The following is a 21,581-nucleotide window of genomic DNA, read 5'->3' on the forward strand; positions in this document are numbered from 1 at the left end:
AAGCACGACTGTGCATGTCTAGAGAGTATTTTTCAAGCAAGTAGAATTTGTTTTAGGCATGCCCAGGTATTGGCCACAAATGGTATTTCGACAGATAAAACGTTAAATCCAAGAGAACTTGCTAATATGCGTGCAGATAGAATCGCGAATGAAAAGAAGCAAGCTGCAGCGGTATGATGACGATGTTTTGGGAATTGATACGTCTTTGTGTGATGAATGTTTAAGTTACAGTGTTATTGGTTTTAGGCTCAACAACTCCAGCAGCACCAAACTTCAACTGCCAGTACCAACACTAATTCACAAACACATTCTACATCATCGTTGTCTGGTAGATCGAGTCAATCTGCTAACAACTCTGTGGCAACAGTGAGTTCATCTGTTGTCTTTGGTACTGGTAACTAGATTGCTGTTGTTTACATGAACTAATAGATTGTTTCTTCTCTCGCAGAACGCTCAGGCAGCAAAGGGCGTGACAGTTGGTATTGTCCAAGCCTCAAACACCCCAGGAAGTATTCGAGGTTTGTGTTTGTTTTTGTTGTTACAGCTGCAGTATTGTTGATTGTACTGTAAAGTAACAGTGCTTTAGTGAATTTGACATTTAAACTAGGTCATTGTATAAACATGGGAAGGTACTCTTTGTGTCTTTCTTGATTACTTAAAAAATTTAATTTACTTGTTCATAAGAAAACATTGTCAAATCGCGCAAATGCAGATTCAACTTGGAACAGAACTGGATTTATTTACATTTTTGTATTACTGTGTCGCTATGTTTTTGTAGGCAACTTGGTGTTCACGTCTGCGGGTGGCGCGAGCACGCTGGTTGTCAATCCATCTGGCGTTTCTACAGCAAACTCCGGCCTAAGTACTACTGCTGCATCATTTGCTGCCATTAACCGAAAGATGCAGAACGTAGCACAAAATGTGGTCTCTATGGGACAGGTAGCCGCGGTAGGTGATTCTTAAGGTTTTTAAGACCTTTTGTTTTTTAATTTTTTTTGCCACGGACGTCATAAGACCATACTACTTCACTATTCATGTCTTTTCAGTCAGAAAAACAATGGAAAAGTAAAAAGCTAGAACGAAATTGATTTTAAAAAGACCCGGCAATGTTTAAAAAAAAAATTCTGTTACAGGGTACTACCGCGGCAAGAATATTAAACGCACAAACAGGTCAGTCCACCCAAATTATACCTGGCTTGGTACAATCGAAGACTGCAACTAGTGGCACATCTGTGGCTGTAAGTGCCACAACATCAAATGTAATAGCTCCCAACCTTGTGGCTCAAGTGCAGAGGGGTGCAACAATAGCTGGCACAGTTGGAAGCCCTGGTAAGCACTTACTATAAATAATTCCTACGTTGACAAGGGTGGCCACTACGCTTGTTAATTTCTAGAAATGGAATATAATATACTCGGGAGGAAAAGAACTCCTGCAAAGTTACTAAAATGAAATCTCTTGAAGATTATTTTTCTGAATTAGTTTATTTGTTTCGGTCTCTGATTTTAGTCAGGTTTCTTTTTTTCTTTCTGTTTTTAGAGTCAGATTACTTCTGGAATAAGGTCAGAAAACTCCTGGTACACTCCTAGAATTTACTTTTTGAAAATGAGTAGCCATTCTGCTATTGCTAGCAATAGTTCATTCTCAAGTGTCAAACATTCTGCGTAATTCAAAATAGTACAGATGGTTGAACGACTGAGATTTTCTAATGTCGAAAAACACTACCTTTTAAGGGGAACTTTTGTCAATTTTCAGGGGATTCCCCGGGTCGTTGTTTTTTTGGGAGAAAAGCAATAAAATCAAAATACTAAGAATGTGTTTTGGCAAGTTTTTATGAATGTATTTAAAACATCTCCTAAGATCGTATACAACCTCTCCTAAGATCGTATACAACCTCTCCTAAGATCGTATACAACCTCGCCATTCATATGATTTTTTTTTTCAGGAAGTCTAATAACAACTCAACCATTCATACAGGGTAAAGCCCTAACCCAACAACAGATCGCTATATTACGTCAAAAAGCAGCTCAACAACAGCAGCAGCAACAACTTCAAAAGATACAACAGCAACAACGCATTCAACAACAAAAGCAGCAGCAACTTAAACTGATACAACAACAATCAACTCAACAAGCACAAATACAGCAAGCCAATCAAACCAACAAACAAGTTCAGCCAACTATAGTTGCTACCAGCAACCAACTAGGTAAATTATTTTTTTTATTAAAAGATGGTCGTTCTGGCATGGTTAACGATTTCCTCACATTTCCTTGAAAAAGCTTTATAAAAGCAGGCACAGAAGGCGATTCTGAGAGCGATCTAAGCGCATTTTTTTTATACATAATTTCTGTTGAAAAACATTTTAATAAATTGGATACCCTATGAAACTTTACTTTACTTTATTCCCTTTTCTTAAACACCCTTCTAAACATTTTAGGCAGTCTTACAGTTCAAACGATGAAAGCACCCGTCACTTTGCGAGGTTCAGTTCCGCAGCAAATTATGACCCAGCCACTCACTGCAGCTCAGCATCAACAACTTCTGCAGCAAGCACTTAAGAAGCAGCAAATGCAGCAGTTGCATCGAGGGTCGTTGACATCCAACTCTCAAATTCAACAAATCTTAGCTGGACAGAAACTCACAGAGCGTCAACTACGTCAATTGCAGGAACAACAAAGACATTCAGTGCAACAGCAGCAACAGCAACAGAAATTTCAGCAGCAAGTTACTGCCACTATCGTGACTCAACCAAAAGCACAGCTTGTGATGACACAGGTCAGTGAGCTTACTGAGAAACTGTAGCAACATTTTGTTGTTCTGCCTAGAAACTCTCTTGTTTTGTTTTTTGCTGGCAAACAAGAACGCCTTGACTTTTTGCACTTTGAGATTATATTAATGGTCTGATATTTTGTAGGTTAAACAAGGGCAGGGAAGTCAATCCTTGAAGACAGCTGGTCAACAAATTCAAGTTCAACCACAGGGATCACTGCCACATCAAATCTTGCTGCGTCCTACTCTTACCCAAGGTATGTATCCATCCAAGCATGTAAATCGTTTTATAATTCATACTCTGACAAGACGAATGGTAAACTACGTGAGCTCTTTTGGTTTGTTTTGCAGGTCTTCCTCAACAAATCCAACTGCGAGCAATGATCAGTCAACAATCTCCACAACAGATTCAGCGAGTAAGTGCTGGTCAAACGATGCAACCTATGCAGGCTCAGGTGAACTTACAGACGGGTACCGTTGTCATGCAGCCACAGCAAGTTTCAACTCAACAGTTAACTTCAGCGCAGGTACAAGTTGTGTCGTCACTCGCGCAACAACAACAACGCAACAACATTCAGGCCGCTGTACAAAAGCAAATCCAGCAACAACAACAACAACAACAATCCAAAATGGCAGCTACTGGCGCGGCCAACGCATCTACGTCCGCCAAACCTACACAGGTGCGTCAAGTTGCAGATATTTTCCTCGAACCACGTCTTCGTCTTTTTTATTTATGGCTTTCAACTAAGTAGAAAATGCAAACATAACTTTTGCGTAGACGCTTCTTTAAAGGGGCGTTTATTTACCAGCTATATACACTACAAACGTTACGCACACTGAGCGTACTTTATAATTTTCCCCAGCATTAGTTTTTGCAGTAGCTAAAGTTTCGGTTGTTACTTCGTTTTCAGGTGCAACTCCAACTTCAGCAGAACAGTCAACTTTCGCAACAGCTGCAACGCCAACAAGTGCTATCAGCAACACCCGCTCAATTATCACAGGTTAAAGCTTTCGTGTCTCAAGCTCAACTTCAAGCTTCACTTAGTCGATCAAATTCGCCTGTTGGCGCAGCTGTTTCAAACCAATCCAGTGCGTCCACATCCGCTGCTCAAACGACAAGTTCACCGCTAACCACTTCAATTCAGCTGCAAGCCCAGCAGGTTAGTGTCGGAATACATCGTTTCAGTTCTAGGTGGTTAGTATTGGAATGCATTGTTTTACTCCTATGTTAAGCCACTAAAAGTATGCCTTTTAATAATTTGTGAAAGTCGATATCTAAATGCGTGTGTTTTTAGGTGAGTCAGCAAATGAGAAATCCTCAACTTGTACAGGTCCAATTGAAAACATCAGAATCATCGGCGACGTCGCCTTCGCAACAACAACAGTTGAAACAACAACAGCTAAAACAACAATTGCAGCAACTTCAAGCACAGGCCGTAAAACAGCAACTTCGTCAGTCGCTACCAATCGTTGTCTCTCAAACTACACCAATCGTAAAGCAACAAGCAACGCCTCGCATAGCAACTCCAACTGTCGTCACGGAAACGGCGAATGTAAAACCGTCAAGTACGTCACATGTGGAAGTCGAGACCTTAGGTGCTGAGACAGAGTTGTCGACTGATGATGGTCAAGATAAAGGTGACGATGTCATGGCAGGATTACGTGGAATGCGTACACGAAGCCACAAGCCTTCGTAAACATTTTATTTCTTTTAATTCTATATCACCATAAATTTTAAATAAAGTATTGATATATTAATCGCCCGTTGCCTATGCTAATTTAGTGTGAAAGTGAATGTCGTAGTGTTGTATAATTGGAATATAATTTATTGCTTTACCAATCTTTGTTGCTTTTGTTTTTGTTTGTTTTTTAACTAAATCGATTTATGTCTTTCTACTAGCCAGAAAAGAGTTCTAAGGCAGTTCAGCTTGCGAATAATACTTGCGAATTTTATTAATTGAACGCTTTCCATTTGGAGATCTTGTTATTTGGCTTCGGGGAAACAGAAAAAACAACCACGTGTATAACTTGACATAAGTCGATGTGACAGGAAAAACTAAGTCAGTTTTTATTTTCAAATTTTTCGTTTGTAAAGAACAAGCCCCTGATTTGACTTGCATTAATCTCTTGTTGTCGTTTTCATGAAAGTCCTTATCAAAAGCGTGATTTTTTTAAGCCACTTCGTCTTAGGCTTCTTTTGCAAATACGTTAGCGACCTTCGAGAAATGTAAGGACCGCCGTCATGGGACTGCGAATTCGCTGGCAAAATGTATCTCAGCATGCGCAGTTTTGTTTGTTTCGATTTTGCTTCCAAAAATTTGCTTCACCGTACACATTTAAGTAGAAACGTGCCTTAAGAAAAATCAAATATTTTCTTGAACCTTTTTTTCAAATTTCCAAAAGTTTTGATCCAGTTTGCAACTTAATATTAATCCAATAAAAAAAAGCCCAGGAAGCGAGTATTAAAAGGCGATTATTTCCCGGCGATCAATCTGTGATCGGGAAACTCCCAAAATAATGATATGCAAACTCTCCTGTAGGGAAAATAAAATTTCATAGCTCTATTGTAACTTTTGTCGATTAGTCAGCAATCTCGTCCCCAGGCCTTTCCTACGCCTATGATATCCTGTTATCATACTATCATAGGCATGGAATTATTGGCGCGTGGCCTTGTGGTTATGGAGTTCGCTTCGTAATCACAAGATCCGTGGTTCGGTCCACAGCGCAGGCATGTTTAGCAAGTGTCTTTACCACAGCCCTACTAGCCATGATGGAGCCTTCTGATGGGAAGCGCGTTTCGCAGAAAAGAGCGGAAATGTAGTTTCTTTTGTGTTCCGAAAAATATGTAATAATAAGTCCTGTCGCATGCGCCATGAACCGGTTTAAAGAGGAAGTTTGTGTCAAAAGTCGACAACAAGCAGTAATATCTTTCTGTGATGCTGGCTTTGTGTGAAAGAATGCCTTATTTCAAATCTCCGCACCGGGTTTGAAACAACAACCCGGAATAGAAAAAATGACAAATACTTGTCAATCAAAGACCTGAGAAAGTGTACGTTTTTAAACATTACAAAAGTTACTCTTCGTCGCCATATTCACTGCGTGAAAATAAATCGCGAATATCGCTTTCGTTTTTGCTTTTCGTGAGAAATTTGTCTCGGTTTGCCTCGATTAAAAAACATAACCCAAACAAGTTGCTTTTCCGAAGAGGCGGGAGCGTTTTCAGATCACTATTCTGTATTCTAGTATTTTCCTACTCAATCATCAGTTAAAATGCCAAGAAATAAGAATAAAGCTCGAATACCTTCAGCCTGGAAGAAGTATTCAATATCTGGTAAACCTATTGGTAACACTCAAATTATTTGTATCAAAACGCCTGTTACGATAAAGCACTTAACACCAGAAGAACTCTTGTCGTATATAAGCAAAGCTCATGGTTGTAAACTTGGCCTTATTATAGATCTAACTGACACAAATAAATATTATAACCCTCAAGAATTTGTTGCTTTAAATATTGTCCATTATAAGATCCAATGTAAAGGTATGCAGTTGCCTTCGGAAGATATCGTAGAACATTTTAATACCATTGTTTCTCGTTTTGTTAAGGAACACCATTATAGTAAAAAACATGTTGCAGTGCACTGCTTAACTGGTGTAAACAGGACAGGTTATTTAGTTTGTCGTTATCTCATGGATGTTTTAAAATGGGATGCTGTAAAAGCTATTAATACTTTTCAAAATGCTCGTGGTCATAATTTAGAACATGAAAATCTAATAAATGCACTTATTCATCACAAGATTCCTCCTGACGAAAATTCAGAAAAGAAGAAATGTATTTTAATGTAGTTTGTAGCATAGTTTGTCAGTATTGATGATCTTATTATACTTGTGAGGGGTAATCAACAGTTTGGTTCTGTCTCCACAAAGATTGCTAATATGGACTTTTTCATGAGGTATTTTAATGTATTACATTATTACATTATGATACAAAATAAAAAAATAGCATGTTTTTAGTGTGGGTGGGGGAGGGAATCACGAGTTTATTGTCCAATTTGCTTTTAATGGAGACAAAACCTAATTGTCTACGGCCCCAGTTTACTTGATTATTTTTAACCATATTAATTTCTACTGTATTTTACTTAAAGTCCCAAATAGCTACTAATTTTTTTACAATTTTTTGACTATTAAAAAAATAGTGAATTTATTTGTTCACTGTTTAAGCTCTTTTGACATATAAGCAAAAACAAAGCTTGATACTGCTTACTGAAAGTAATGTTTTGAACATTATAAATCTCTGTATATGTGTGTAAATGGCCAAATAATAAAGTCACTGAATCCCCTAAATTGTAGGATACTGCAATACACTGTTTCATAATAGTGACAGGTAATGTTGAAGAATAAAGCTCAACCTTTATGTGGCATTATTGAGATTTTCAGCAATATAAACTTCAGCCACAGCATGGCTACTTTTTCTATAAAACAACATTTCTCTGATTGTAGTAGCCATACATTTTTTGTATAAATATATAATTTTCCTGACTGATTATCCAGTGTGTGTTATGTTTTATTTTATAGAACTTTTATAAAATATTTTTTTGTTTCTAGTATGTGATGTATAGCTAAAGCATGATAAATAACAGTGATTAAGGTTTTTAGAAATATGAAGGTACATGGGCTATTCTCTGCTTCAATAATATTTTCGTGGGAAAGGAACACACCAAAACAAACCACAAAGAAAATTTTCTGTAGGTAATTTCCTTTTATTTTAATGCACACTTTGCAGAAACTAATACATTGCGATGCAATTTGCACAAAATCACCTGCTTAGCTGATTAATTTCTACCTGTTGTCTACATACAGAACAAACAAAAGGTTGAAATGGGTCAGATTCAAGTAATTATTTTACAAGTGGTTATACCTATTTATTTCCTAAAACATTGTGAGGTTTCCTGAAAAGGTTTCCAACTTACTCACACAAGTTTGTGTATATCTTTAACATAATGAAAAGAGGTTGCCCTTACGACTAAGAAAAATTTTTATATATTCATATAGACAAGGAGAATAGTTATTCTACTTGTCTATATGAATATAAAAAAAATTGATTTTTCTAAAGAAAATTAGTCAGGAAAAGGTTTATCTAAATTCGATACATGTTTTAGACTTTAGAAAAAAATGATTGGTGCATACAAATTACTTATTCTAACTGGAATCTTTATTCATGTACTGGGATGTGTATGCTTTTATTTTGGATTTCTACCTTCAAATGCTTCAGCTAGCAAAACTTTTAGTGACAGAAAACATGTGCATAATGTACCTGCAAAATATACTCATCTTGTTGTCATGGTAATTGATGCATTAAGAACTGATTTTGTTTTTGGTGAGGGAAGGTGGTCATCTTATATGGCATTCACAAGAAAGAAAATATTTCACAATAAAACTTACAGGTAAACTTCTATTTTATAGTTTTCTGTTATCAGTAAAAAGAAATGATGATATATATTTTGATGAGACACACTTATTAATCGAGAATATTGTATTATGGCACATTTTTAGTATACAACATTATACGCATGGAACGCAATTTGTAAATTTGGGGAATGGATCGGGATGCCGGGTAAGAAAATAATTAAGTAAGGCAGGACAGATAACGCATGCTGCTAGTAATCATAACAAGGTAATCACACCAAAATGCTTGCCCAAGGCAAAGAGGGTAATTTCCTAAGAGTATGAACGTTTTGGTTGCCCCTTATGGTGTCTTCTGCACCCAATAAACATGCGTTATCAATAATCGTGAGCTAAAGGTGGAATGCACATGCTGGTCCAGTAGTAGCAGTAAAACCTTCACAACTCTCGTAGCCAAATGGTTGTATAAGGAAACCGTGTGGCTAGAGCAACAGTGCAGCCACAGTGATCAGTGATCGCATGACCACCCATCGACGACTGGGTGATGTGAGCCAATCCAAAAGCTTGATCGTATGCTTGCAGTGCTGGACTAGTGCGTGAAAAGAAGTGCCAGTGGTTGGAAGCAATCATATTCGGCAAGTGTCATCCGGTTTGGCAGCACATAAACATAGTTAGTTCAAGTAAATAGATGGTCTTGTCTTTTGAAAACATTGTTGATTTAACCCTATTTATACTAAGGTGAACAATTTTCAAAATCCTATTTTAGGAGTTGCCATGGCAACAGTGTTGCTAAATATTGTTCAAGAGAAAAAAAAATTTAAAATCATTCACCTTCTGCTTTGTCCCAAATAGTATATGAACCATTTTACAAACTAAATTTATTCATCAATCAACCAATCTTTTTGATTCATTATGGTTGGTGGTTAAAACGCATATTTTAAAAAATGATATCATAGCGAAATGTATCTCTGCCAATCATTATCTTGTATGTTATACTATGTTCCAATCAAGTTTCAGCAACAAGCCATCAGTGTTACTAAGGTGGTTAAATCTACCCTGTAAAAGGATATTTGGTATTAAGAAATCAAGAATGGTATATGTGCTTAAAAATATAATCCACAAAAATATACATTTTAATATTTAAAAAGACAATTCTATACATAGTCTTATTTATTTTGTTCAGTTACCAAGCAAGAACGAAACCACCAACAGTTACAATGCCTAGAATAAAGGTAAAGTATTATTATACATGTTTATCCAATATAATGTTTGTTTCATGTAATGATATGTGAACATTTAATTTTTCAATTTTCAATTTTTCAAACATCCATATTTACACAGACTTAGGCAACTAAAAAAATGGGCAGAAAGTTTTGTGTTAACTGGCTGGCACGAAAACATTTTTCCTTGAAGTTTTTATCTCAATCAAAACAATAATCACATTGCTTCTTTGTTGCTTTTTTAAAACAAATCATCATCATCATCATTCTCGGCTTAACGTCCGTTTTCCATGCTAGCATGGGTTGGACGGGGTATATTAATGACCCTCTTCCAATCTGATCTAGACTGTGTTAGATCTAAACTCAACTTCCTCTGTATCAAGTCTTTCCTTATAACCTCCTGCCAAGTCTTTCTCGATCTGCCTCTGGGCTTTGCCCCAGGAACTATCAAGTCTCTACACTTTCTTACCCAATTATCCTCAAAATATACAAAAGAAATATTCAGGCTAAGTTTGTTCGAACTTTTTTTAGGCATTTACTTCTGGTTCAATCTCTGGCTTTAGTGACATATTTTTAAACATTGCGTCACCAGAGTTTAAAGAAGATAACTTTGTGACACAGATGCACAAAGCTGGCATGAAAATGTTGTTTTTTGGGGATGAAACATGGTTGAAATTATTTCCATATCAATTTGAAAGATTTGACGGGACAAATTCCTTTTTCGTGACAGACTATACTGAGGTAAAAACTTCGATACTTTTAGTTTTAATGATTGTTGCACGCGAGTTTAATAACGTTGTTTTTATACAGTGTAATTAAAGGTTCCCTCCGACGTTTTAATGATGCTACCTAATAATGTTCTATTCATATAAGTATTAAAGAAAATAACATTCGTTTTTTACAGAAAAGTTTAGTACAGCAAATAATTGTAAATAAACTTTCAAATTTTGAGCTACCTCGCTTCATGCGGCTTTATCATGCTCACGCTTCTTCTCGAACTTTGAAATTCATAATGGCTGCATAATTGACGTCACAAGGACCAAAGAATTATAGGATACCTCACGGTGATATATTCTACTGACTAATTCGTGTTTAGAATGCCTTGTTGATATGTTTCGAAGTATTAAATATTTATGAGATATAGAAGATTCATTAGCGCTAGAAAAAATTTTTGTTGTTTGCTTAATGCAGAATTATTTGTTTTCTTTTAAAAGCAACACGTTTGTTAAGTACTGTAATCTTCGGATGAGTCGGAATCAAAATGTTCTAACGTTGTACTTGGCTTCCAGTTTAAACCTAAACGTAGGGGGGGGGGGGGTTTATCGGACTCATCGTGGGTTACATATGACTGTGATAGCGATGGGGAAATAGCAGAGTTAGGATTAACCTTGACGCTACGTCGTGGTGTAAATGCAACAATTGTCGTCAAATGAGCACTGAAACTGAATGTTTTTGCTGTCACGAACTGGAATCAAGTCACATATATATAACCTACAAGGTGTGTACTTTTTAGCGGGATATACGTTTTTTCACAAAAAATTCACACACAAAATTCACGTAAGATGAATACTCATCTTCTGTAAAAGACCACACGCTTTTGCGAAAACATTGTTGTAGAACCAGCAACTCGCAATTAACCACCAGCTTTAATTAACAAAGACACACGTCAATACTGATTGTGATATACAAACCATGTCGACTTTGCGCATAATCACGCCTTGCAAACTCGCCAACAGTTCTTTATGAAACAGTACTGGCACTACTTTTAAAATCTCTCGATAAAACACCATCTTAGCACAAATGTGCTAACTGACACCTTCGTGCCTAGTGCTATTTACAAATTTGCGTTGAAAAATAATAAATACTCAACTGCATAACCTTGACTGTAATAAATCTAATTAACTTACATTTTTGCTTTATGCTTTGAGAACAAAAGCCCACTAAATCACCTGGCATTGTAGGGAAAACAAAAAGACTGTTTGTCAGTGGTAGAAAACAACAGAGTAAAAACACACCAAAATCCCTCGATGCAATAATGGACTTCGAATTGGAGGATATGAATATAACGGACTTCACGTTTCAAAATGAAGTACTATAGACGCCTCCTCTAAACACACCATCTACATCAACAAAAACAACAACCTCAACAACAATGGTAACCAACAAAATAGAACCTGTACAACCGCCATTGATAAATAATACTGGACCTGGCAACAACCTTGGCAATTCGACAACAAAACCTAAAGGTGGAAATATCGAACGTTCCATTTCAATGTCGACTTCAAAGGTTTCATCAACAACCAACCTTGAAGCACAAAAAAAGTACAATAAATCCACAAACAAATACCATCATTGACATAAACTGTTTTGTTATAAGCATAACTTTCTTTATATAAGAGCAACTTTCTTCCCCCATTACCAACTCTATTATAAAAGGAAAACTTGATATACACCGTTATAAAACACAACATCACAATACATTTAATGCAAAGATACTGGGAACTAACTTGTTCCGTCATTTTAAGAGGAAGTGTAACGAACAAAGGTACCGTTAATTCTAAAACACAAAATAAAACAACGTCGTGACATGAGCTACAATATGCCAACTCTCTCAAAAAGAAAAGAAATCCATATCACCATAGCAACTATTGTACTCATGATATGAAAAAAATATATTTACAATTGGTCGAATCGAACGACATTTAGTAACGGTCTGTTACCACAGCCATCCAACACCTTAGACTTGACACCTAAACTATTTTTCAAAGCAACTAAAATTCATATTACCATAGCAACATTATGCACCACCATTGTGCCTTAAAATATCAAACATATACTGTAGAACAGCCTGTTGACACAAATTTTCAACAAAACGTAACGCATGGACACCTTTAGCTGTGTCCAACTCTGAAATTAGCCTAAATTGTGTTTTACTTATAAAAGAGACCTGAGTACAAAGTTGCAACCGGTCTCTTAAATTAATCATAACCCATATCGCTATGGCAACAACTAATACTCACATTGCGCTTTTTTGAAAAAGACGAACAACAGTCGACAACGGCCCGTTTAAACGGCCCTTCAACTATATATGGCTGCACATGTCTTAAAATCGACCTCTTTTCACTCAAGTAGCTGTTGTAGCAAGACATACATACGCAAAATATACATACACATCATGAATCAAAACGATCCTTTGAATTTGTTTCAGTTGCACGACAATGAGAACGGTAAGTTAAAAAAAGAAAATTGTTCTTACTAACTGATGAGAATACCTAAACAAAGGTATGGCCCACTATCACGAGGAGTTATTGATTAGTCCGTGCTAGGACGGGGCCGAAAACTCCAATGACGGTAGAAATCAACTGATCTCATTATTCAGTTAGTTTTTTAAAAAGAACGAAACACAAATTGCCAATATCAACACTTATATATTGGTAGATAACCAGAGCAAACTACAACAACATGTTCGCTCAAACAAACTTAAACTAAACCAATTTGATTGTTCAATGTACGATGGGGAAAGCAAGAGGGAATAACACACTGATTTTCACACATAACACACTGATTATCTCATTACTAAGTTAGTATTTTTTAAAAGAACGAAACACAAATTGCCAATATCAACACTTATATATTTTTAGATAACCAGAGCAAACTACAACAACGTGTTCGCTCGAATAAACTAAAACTAAACCAATTTGATCGTTCAATGTACGATGGGGAAAGCGAGAGGGAATAACACACTGATTTTCACACACACGAAGCGTGTTTTTAATGCTGCAATAATGGCGGTCGAAGCACAAGGTTTTATGAAAACATGGAATAAGCAAATCGTGTTTATGCTTTTATTTTGCAAGTAAATCATTAAATAATACTTTTTTCTATAATGTTTTAATGGTTCCTTTCGATTAAGATGAACTTGTTATAACGTCGGAGGTAACCTTTAAACAATGGTTGTCTCCAAGCATTCAGGCATGACATTGCTGTTTGCTGTTACCTTTTTAGAGAAGAAACTTTGATGTGAAGAAAATTTAACAAAATTGGCAAATTCTGAAAAAATATACTAAATTAAATCCATGCTGAATTTAATATATTTGACCATTTGCCAAATTTAATCCATTTGAAGTTATAATAATAGCCTTATTCAGGCCATTCCTTGAGACGAGTGCGATCGCACACGCACTCGCCCGCACACTCGTAAAAAAAGTTACGAGTGCTTTTTATCACACTCGTGAATTTTTTCGTTTTCTAAAATATTATAGAGCGATGAAAAAGGCTATTACGCTGATTACTCTTCGTGATTGATTTTGTTTGAAAGATATTTTCTTATGTTTTCATACTCACTTTGATAATTGTACCTTTATTTAAAAAAACAAGTGCTCACATGCTTTTTTCTTTTCATATTGATCCCACTCACTTGCTACATTTTATTTTGAAACAATGACTGACTTGTTCTACAGTAATCCCTTGTGACGTATTTCACCTGTTCTATCTGATAAAATGTTTGTATTCGAAAAAAACAACAACTTCATTCCGATGTTGAATTATCATGAAAGCAAAGATAAAGCGAGTTGAACTTTCAACATTTAAATCATATGGACAAGAAGAAGTTATAGGACATAAAACAGAAGAAATAAATAATAAGACATACATAACTTTTATGTGGTGCAAATTATGTGCAAAATTATTATTACTAGAAAAGAACATTATCTTTTTAACTTTTTTTGAACAGCAGGAAAAAAGGTATTTAAATGTATTTTTATACTTTCACCACCAGGTAGCTAAAGATTAAAATACCTTCTGGTGGCCCGCAAATATAAAAACGAAAGAAACTGTTTTTAAACAAATAATTGTTTGTACACAAGGAGAGTATGACGTGAATATTAGACCAAAATAAATACTAAAAAAAGTTGTTTAATAAAACAAAATTTTGTTCATACACAATGAGAGGGCACAAAAGTATATCGTATTAAAAAGAAGTCTGGAAGTTTTCTCTCCAACAAGACACGGCAGGCAATAAGTCAGCCCTGCCCTCGGTTCTGTGAGGAGAGATGTTCTGCGAAGACTATCAATTGAGTCTTCTGTACAGTTTGCTTCATGTTGAACTGTGCCCGTGATAAGCATTTTCGACGCATGTCACCGGCGACTTCTGCGATATACAACCTAATGATGACCTTCAGTTCGTAAAGAGCACGTGCTCAACGTACTTCCTAATGAGTTCATCTCGAAACATAGAAAGCCAGTTAGCAGTGAACTATTAACTTAACGAAGTACACCATCGGGTAGGTAGGTCAATGGGACTTGTACTCCATTTCCAAATCAGCTGAAATGTATCTCACGTCGGCATTTTTATTGCCGACGCAAAACAATCTAATTTTAGGGGCGTTATGCAGCTTAAAAAACATAACGTTCTGGTAAACAAAAAATAGTGAAGTGTGAATCACACTTGCAAATATTCACATCGCACTAGTAAATTTTGCTTACGAGTGCGATTTTTCGCACACCATAGCACTCGTAATTTTTTTAGCGGGTGCTTTTTGTAGCTCTGGCATAGTTTTATTCAAGACATGGCCTGCTTATTATGTCTTTCTGTTTAAAATGGTTTCCCTGCAGCTTTATTTCAAACCCCTGTCTGAGTAATTTCATTACTTGATGTTTACAGGCATGAAAAAGATCTATTAGAAGAAGATATATTAATACACATATTCTGTCTCTCTCTATTTTATAGTCATATATAAGAAGAATTGGCTACTGACTAGTTCCTTTAAAAATCGAAAATAATTTTAATGAAGCGAATTTTGAGAGCAATGCTTTCGTCAGAAATTGATGATGAATAAACACGACATATTGCATTTTACATGTTAACGAGTAAAACACGAGTTAAACCAAGCCAATAAGAAAGTTTTTTGATTTCCCAAATTAAAACCACGCCAAATTTCTTCTTTTAAGGTATATCAGGCTTCCCGCAAATGCTGGAATAGATGGGAAATTGCTCTCTTTCTGTATGTCTGATAGAACCTTGGAAAGTAATACATGTTTTTTAGAAATCACTGCTTAGATTGCTGGAAACTGCTTAGATTGCTGGAAAACAAATTGTAACAAATTTTATGTGGAGATGAAATCTCTGCTGCATAATCCCACGCAATTTTAAAAACCTTTACCAAGAACTTTGATTAGTATGCTGGTAATTGAACCAAAGGATCAAATTGGAGTTTTACAACAATTTTCTGGCAAAGTTCAAATTTTTTTCAAAACTCACGAAAATTGTTAATTTTTTTTTCTTGTAAAGATTTCTGTAGGATAAAGTACAAATATCCTTTTTAACTTGGGTTAGATGACTTTTTTTAATTTTTTACATGAACATTTCAGGTGGATGATAACATAACAAGGCATATAGAAAAAGAATTCAAACAGACAGATTGGAATGTAACGGTAATGCATTATTTAGGACTGGATCATATTGGACATCTAGCTGGCCCATCGAGCCCGTTAGTTGGACCAAAGTTAACTGAAATGGATCGAATTATAGAGCTGATTTTTAATAAGCTAGTATACCGGGACAAGAACTTGGGTACTCAGAGCTTGCTGTTGATTTGTGGTGATCATGGAATGAGTGATGCGGGAAGTCATGGTGGTTCATCCCTGCAAGAGATATTGACGCCTGCTATTTTTATAGACACTAAAGCAGGTATACAATTTAACAAAAATGATATGGAAAGTGTTTATCTCCTGATGCTGCTTTTTACTCTATTTTTTGCTTGTTAAAATAAGTGGAAAAAAATCCACCACTGAGAGTGTGGTTATAGGTGTACAACGTGAAACTCATTCTGGCAAGAAATTTCATGCATGTGTTAGTTGAAACATCTGTATAACGTCATGTCGGATTCATGTCGGCATGAATTTTATATGGGTACATGTAACCGGCACTTTCACTTCAATGCTAGCATGAGTTACATGTCACCTACATCTAATAACTTCACTGTTTTCAAGATGTTATGCTTTGTTTTCCATGCACCGATGGTTCAATCTTTAGGGTTTACAGCCAACCTTGAAATCAGAGAGTTGCCAGGCGGATAACATTCAGAAAATCTTTTAGTTTATATGACTGTAACGTAATTGTAAAAAATTGATTAACAGTAACCTCTACTTGATTTTTTTTAATTTTAAAATTTTTATCACCTTGCTGATGTAATTTACAGGGTTTAATTACTTTCTCCAGCTTGAGTATGCTGATGACTGAGAAATTGGATTTGTCAGAGTGTGAAAACTGACTCAGAAACCATTCTTAGTACTATACATTGAGCATTAATCTACACGTAAACTTTGTGATTTTTATAGCCGATTATATACTTACTAAAATGTTTGTAAAAGTCGAAATCGCAAAAATAAATGGTCACCAACCTTTTGAATGATAAGAAGACCATTTTAAAAAGTTCTTACTTTTTATTTTTGGGTGTTTTCTTGTACTCTCACAAGTAGATGAGGAAATCGAACGATCACCTTGGTTAACGTTTTTTATAAACGTTTTTTTATTCCACTTGAGCATTCCATAAAAAATAATATACAGAAACATAGATGGGTCTATATCCGGTGAAGGCTTGTACACGAAGGGACTATATATGAGGACTTACCAAAAAGTTGTATAAGAGACTTCCCCAAATCAGAACTGATGTTTAGACTTAATTTCCATAGGATTCGGGATCTTTCTGGATTTATATTATAGCTGTGAATTAAAAACAGTTGAGATGATTTTTATTTAGGGGTTCATTTTACCAACAAGACTATAGAGCAGGTTGATTTTGCATCAAATCTTGCTGTTTTGTTTGGTCTTCAAGTCCCGTTGTCAAGGTAACGCGTTTATTTGTTTGTTTGTGTTATGTTCCAAGCCTAAAGATATCGCTGATTGTCTCGCCTAATGTCAGGGAATGTCTTTGTATCTGAGGAGCGGAGAGGACATGGGAAGAGGATTTCTGTCTTTTTCTGGAGTTCGTATTTTTAGGTGTATTTTTTACCATTATTCAGTGTGTCAAAAATCATTTTTTAGAGAAAAAACAAAACTTTGAAAATAAATATTTATGATAAAAAACGTAAACGTGTCACAATATTTGTTTACTTTATTGAGAGATTTTTGCGAAAGCTATTTCAGGTATCTCGCTAAAATAATTCCCATAGAAATTTTTTTTGGCCTAAACCGAGAAAATAACTCCCCGCTAAAATTTGTTACCTTCTATTAATGATGCAGGTACACTGATTTGTTTTGATGTGGTGCTTTCAGTCCAAATATACTACACGTTTAAAGGATGATGCGAAATCATTCAATTTGGAGATCTGCTATAAATTCTTAACTAGATGAAAAACCGAAAAAAGGCTAATTTGTAAAATTAAATTCCCGCGAAATATCAGAATCAACCTGAGAGAAATCATAAAACATCACAGGATGTCACAGAAACTTCGCATCCCTTTATTCGTTTTTTAGTGTTGGTCGACCTATACCGCTGTTGGATACCTTATACAGCAAAAAAGAACTTGTTAAAATTAATCAGCATTTTGCTTGTCAACTACACTCCATGGCGGAGGATATAGTATCGAAGACGCTATTATCGCAATTGCTTGCTCTATGTCATGGTAACACACACTCTGCGGAAGAGATATTACGCCTTACTACCGAGCATTTGCAAAGTTTAAGTCCAGAATATAAGATTGAGTTGATGGTTACTGGTATATGCTTGATGATATTAGGATGCTTCACTTTATTTTATATCTTGGTTGCCGCCATGCCAGCCACCAATTCATTAGTGGAATTGATTGATGTAAACAAAGAAGGCGAAACGGCGAGTTTAAAAAACAAAATGGCGGTCCAAGTTGTGAATATATACCAAATAGTATGGGTATGTTTGTTTCTTGTTAGCATGTTTTCGAGCAGTTTTATAGAAGAAGAACACTATATTTGGTATTACTTTGTTACCAGCTTCTTTTTGCTGTTGTTACTGCTAACCGAACGTTCAGAGTCAGCAGTACTTTTGCTTCTGTTAACGTTACTCCGTGTAGCTCGCGCATGGAACCGCACTGGCGTTAAATGGATAGGTTTGGCGGATTTAGGCGACTGGTTTTTCGAAAGAAATATAAACTATTTTGTGTTTGTTTACATGACGCTATATGTGACTGTGTATGGTTTCTACATGTACACGGAAAGATGGTCGGGAAAAGTAGCGCTGACGTCAGCCTTTTTGTTGCTGACTGTGCAGAAGTTATGTTCAAATAATAGGTTTGAAGTATTACCGAAAGATTCTGTAACTGCGTTATATTTGTCTCGCTTAGTATATTTAAATGTTGGTGTTATGGCCTTGTTATACCAGCTTTCATACGTGCAACAGTTAAAAAGTGTTGTGGTGGTGTTGAACATGTTATTGTTGAGATGGGAAAACATTCCTTGGTTTTGTACTATCATTTTTATTGAGTTGGTGATCATACAAAAATGTTTAAAATGGTAAGTCAAGTAATATATTTTAACAATGCTATTAGTGAAATTAACCTTGTACCTCGGTAAATATTTTTACCATTTTTTTATCCGACTTTTTTAACCCACTCTATTATCCGACTTCTCTATCCGACTTCTCCATCCGACTTCTCCATCCGACTTCTCCATCCCACTTTTTTATCCGAAATCTTTATCCGACCTGTCATCGCATGTTTTAGTTAAAAACTCGCGGATTTTTTTAGAGAAACTTTCGCAAATCCATAATTTAAATAAAAATTCGCAAAAAAAACTTTCGTGGTATCTTAAATTACTAAATTTTCGCAAGATAAACATTCGTGATTTGTGATTTAATGTTATCGATTTGCACGATCAGAGAAATAATTTTTGACATGGAAACAAACTTTCTACAGAAGAAAAAAGCTATAAAAAAGCAATGCAGTTTTTTGTGTCAAATGAGTTTGTCTAAAAAATGGGGAAAAGTCATTCCAGAGACTATTTATGGATTAATTTTTTCTGACTTTATAAGTTTGAAGCATCGTCGCCTTGTCCTACAGTAATTTGGCAAACACGAGGTCTTGTAACGGTGAGCAATTAGCATCACGTTAATTTTATGTTTGTTTAATAAAATCATGCTTCGCTAATTCCTTTGATTTTTTTTATGGCCTGGGGTGGATCAGGCCTTAGGGTGAAAGTGTCGGATTAAGGTGACATTAAAAAATTCCATTTGTGTTACAATCTACCTTATTACAACTCTTCATCGCCAACGATGTAAATTTACGAATCACTAGAACAACTTTTGGGGTTCTGAATTTCTTTTGACCATAAAGCACGCAATAATAATTTGTCGCGATACGCGTTTTAAAAGTCAAACTTTCTCTGAAATAAAAAATTTGAGCACCCAACGCCAAATTTCTCATCGTGTACGACAAACTGTGACTGTCAAAGAAGACTATATTATCCAAAATACTACTTCTTATGTTGTGTGTTAAAAATGGTATCTAATGCTCAGTATGTTTTGCACTTTGCAGGCAAACGTGTATTTTCAGTAAATACCAAGTGTTTTGGTTATTTCATTCGATGTCCAAGTTCACCTACTTCTCACAAGGTAACTCGAACAGTTTGACAACTGTCGACATATCCACTGGAATAATTGGTTTTGACGAATACTATCCAGTGACGGCTAATTTGATTACGTTATTTGCCACTTACGGAGGAGAGTGGTTCTGGTTTGCAAGCTTCCACGATTTTGTGCATTCAACAAGGTACGGTCAAGTATTGAACTAACTTCTTCAGCCGTTTTCATTTCCGTTTTTGAATCGTTTTTTTGGAAGTTAAGTTTGATATACAGCCATTAGGGGATGGTTTGGTAAATTTGAATTCATGTCTAAGCTTTGATGATGCCTCGCTACTGCTTCGCGAGCACAATATGTGCTTTTAGTTAACTTGAAAAGACCTAAATCCAATTATTCCCTTCATAATTTTTACATTCCAGTTGCGAAAGGTTATGCCCACGAAATGAAGTATTTTGCAAAAGTTTTGACTTCGAAAGCAATCTCCAACAACTCCATATAGATGGAATATAATTGTAGGCACGTCGAAAAATCCACGGCGACATTTCGTGCACCCAAAGAATGAACTGGAGGTTTACTCTGCTGACGTATGCTCTTTTTTTAGGATCACGTCAGATATGACGACTCAAATTGCTGTCGTGTCGGTATTATTTCAATCAATTGAAGAAAGCATATACTGTCTGTTGATTTACACTGAACGATATCATTTGTTTATATGGAGTGTGTTCTCTCCGAGGTTTTTGTATATGCTGGCGTACACAGCTAACATTATGTCGGTAACTGTTTTGTATATTATTAAAAAAGAGCTGATATAATTTTTTACTTCTGCTCGAATATATTTTGCATTTCCTCGTGTGTACGAAGCATTTGGCTGGTGAAAAGTGCAATTATTTGTACGTGTTTACGCAAAAAATCTTTTTTCAAATGAATGAGCTCTTTGAGATAAACCTCGAAGAGCTCTGGGGACGAGAATGATGCGTTCACCTGAAGGAAAGTTGTTTAAATTGTTTCTTTCATTCAGTTGTGTAAAAAATCTTAGCGCATTATATTCATTCTAAAAACAACAAAATCCCGAACCCTTACCCTCTTACCCTCTTAATTTTCTTTTCTACTTTTGATTGGCGAAAAAAAACGCCGATAATCCGGCGGGGCCCAAACTGATGGAAAATAACCTTTTGGGTGCTTTTTAATTGTGGAGAGGCAAGCGAAGAATGAAATGGATATTGTCGAGGTAGTTGCAGAACCGAGATGAAGGGTTTTTGGAGGAGTTTTTTATTTCATCTATTCTTCAGCATTTTTACCCTCGCTGTCTTAAATCGTTCCCGTCAGAATATCATTGACTTGAGGATAGGTGAGAAAGTGACATCTGCCTTTGTGCATATGGCTTTGAACTTCGTGACTTATTCGCTAGGGAATTTCATCCAGTTGAGCGCTTAATCAATGTTTTACGGTATCCGTTTAGCTAATAGAAAACATGTTATAGCCGCACTCTCTTTCTAGATAATAACGAAACACATTTATGAATGAATAAATGTTGGTATTTTCAGGAAAGGTTGGTAATTTCAACCTCGTTCCCAGCACAAAAGGGCTCATATTGGAAACGAACTTTTTAAAAAAAAAAAGTTAGTCAATCTATTGTTTCATCT

General features: G+C 35.8%; 3 protein-coding genes across 6 annotated transcripts in view; all 3 read left to right on the forward strand.

Annotated features, from left to right (window-relative positions):
• LOC130623928 (helicase domino-like) overlaps positions 1-4,607 on the forward strand; it is a 38,579-nt gene extending 33,972 nt beyond the window's left edge. For all 3 annotated transcript variants that reach the window (XM_057439475.1, XM_057439477.1, XM_057439476.1), the window contains exons 36-46: positions 57-171; positions 247-366; positions 449-518; positions 779-948; positions 1,134-1,329; positions 1,944-2,204; positions 2,436-2,773; positions 2,913-3,024; positions 3,119-3,447; positions 3,679-3,927; positions 4,063-4,607. In XM_057439475.1, coding sequence (XP_057295458.1) covers positions 57-171; positions 247-366; positions 449-518; positions 779-948; positions 1,134-1,329; positions 1,944-2,204; positions 2,436-2,773; positions 2,913-3,024; positions 3,119-3,447; positions 3,679-3,927; positions 4,063-4,464 — 2,362 coding nt within the window. In that variant the 3' untranslated portion in view covers positions 4,465-4,607. The remainder of the gene's footprint in view (positions 1-56; positions 172-246; positions 367-448; positions 519-778; positions 949-1,133; positions 1,330-1,943; positions 2,205-2,435; positions 2,774-2,912; positions 3,025-3,118; positions 3,448-3,678; positions 3,928-4,062) is intronic.
• A 1,328-nt stretch (positions 4,608-5,935) lies between these two features.
• LOC130623940 (RNA/RNP complex-1-interacting phosphatase-like) lies at positions 5,936-7,429 on the forward strand. The gene has a single exon (XM_057439490.1). It carries the CDS (start codon positions 6,038-6,040, stop codon positions 6,608-6,610), a length of 573 nt encoding a protein of 190 aa, XP_057295473.1. The 5' UTR covers positions 5,936-6,037; the 3' UTR covers positions 6,611-7,429.
• LOC130623932 (GPI ethanolamine phosphate transferase 2-like) lies at positions 7,418-20,769 on the forward strand. 2 transcript variants are annotated; one of them, XM_057439482.1, is made up of 9 exons: positions 7,418-7,513; positions 7,924-8,208; positions 9,351-9,399; positions 9,919-10,128; positions 15,757-16,075; positions 17,148-17,235; positions 17,864-18,874; positions 19,894-20,127; positions 20,540-20,769. In XM_057439482.1, exons 2-9 carry the CDS (start codon positions 7,937-7,939, stop codon positions 20,748-20,750), a joined length of 2,394 nt encoding a protein of 797 aa, XP_057295465.1. In that variant the 5' UTR covers positions 7,418-7,513; positions 7,924-7,936; the 3' UTR covers positions 20,751-20,769. The 2 variants fall into 2 exon arrangements, with proteins under 2 accessions (XP_057295465.1, XP_057295466.1); XM_057439483.1 differs by having other exon boundaries at positions 20,358-20,591.
• Positions 20,770-21,581: the final 812 nt, after the last annotated feature.

This window comes from Hydractinia symbiolongicarpus, chromosome 13 (genome assembly GCF_029227915.1).
Source record: "Hydractinia symbiolongicarpus strain clone_291-10 chromosome 13, HSymV2.1, whole genome shotgun sequence".
Taxonomy (NCBI): domain Eukaryota; kingdom Metazoa; phylum Cnidaria; class Hydrozoa; order Anthoathecata; family Hydractiniidae; genus Hydractinia; species Hydractinia symbiolongicarpus.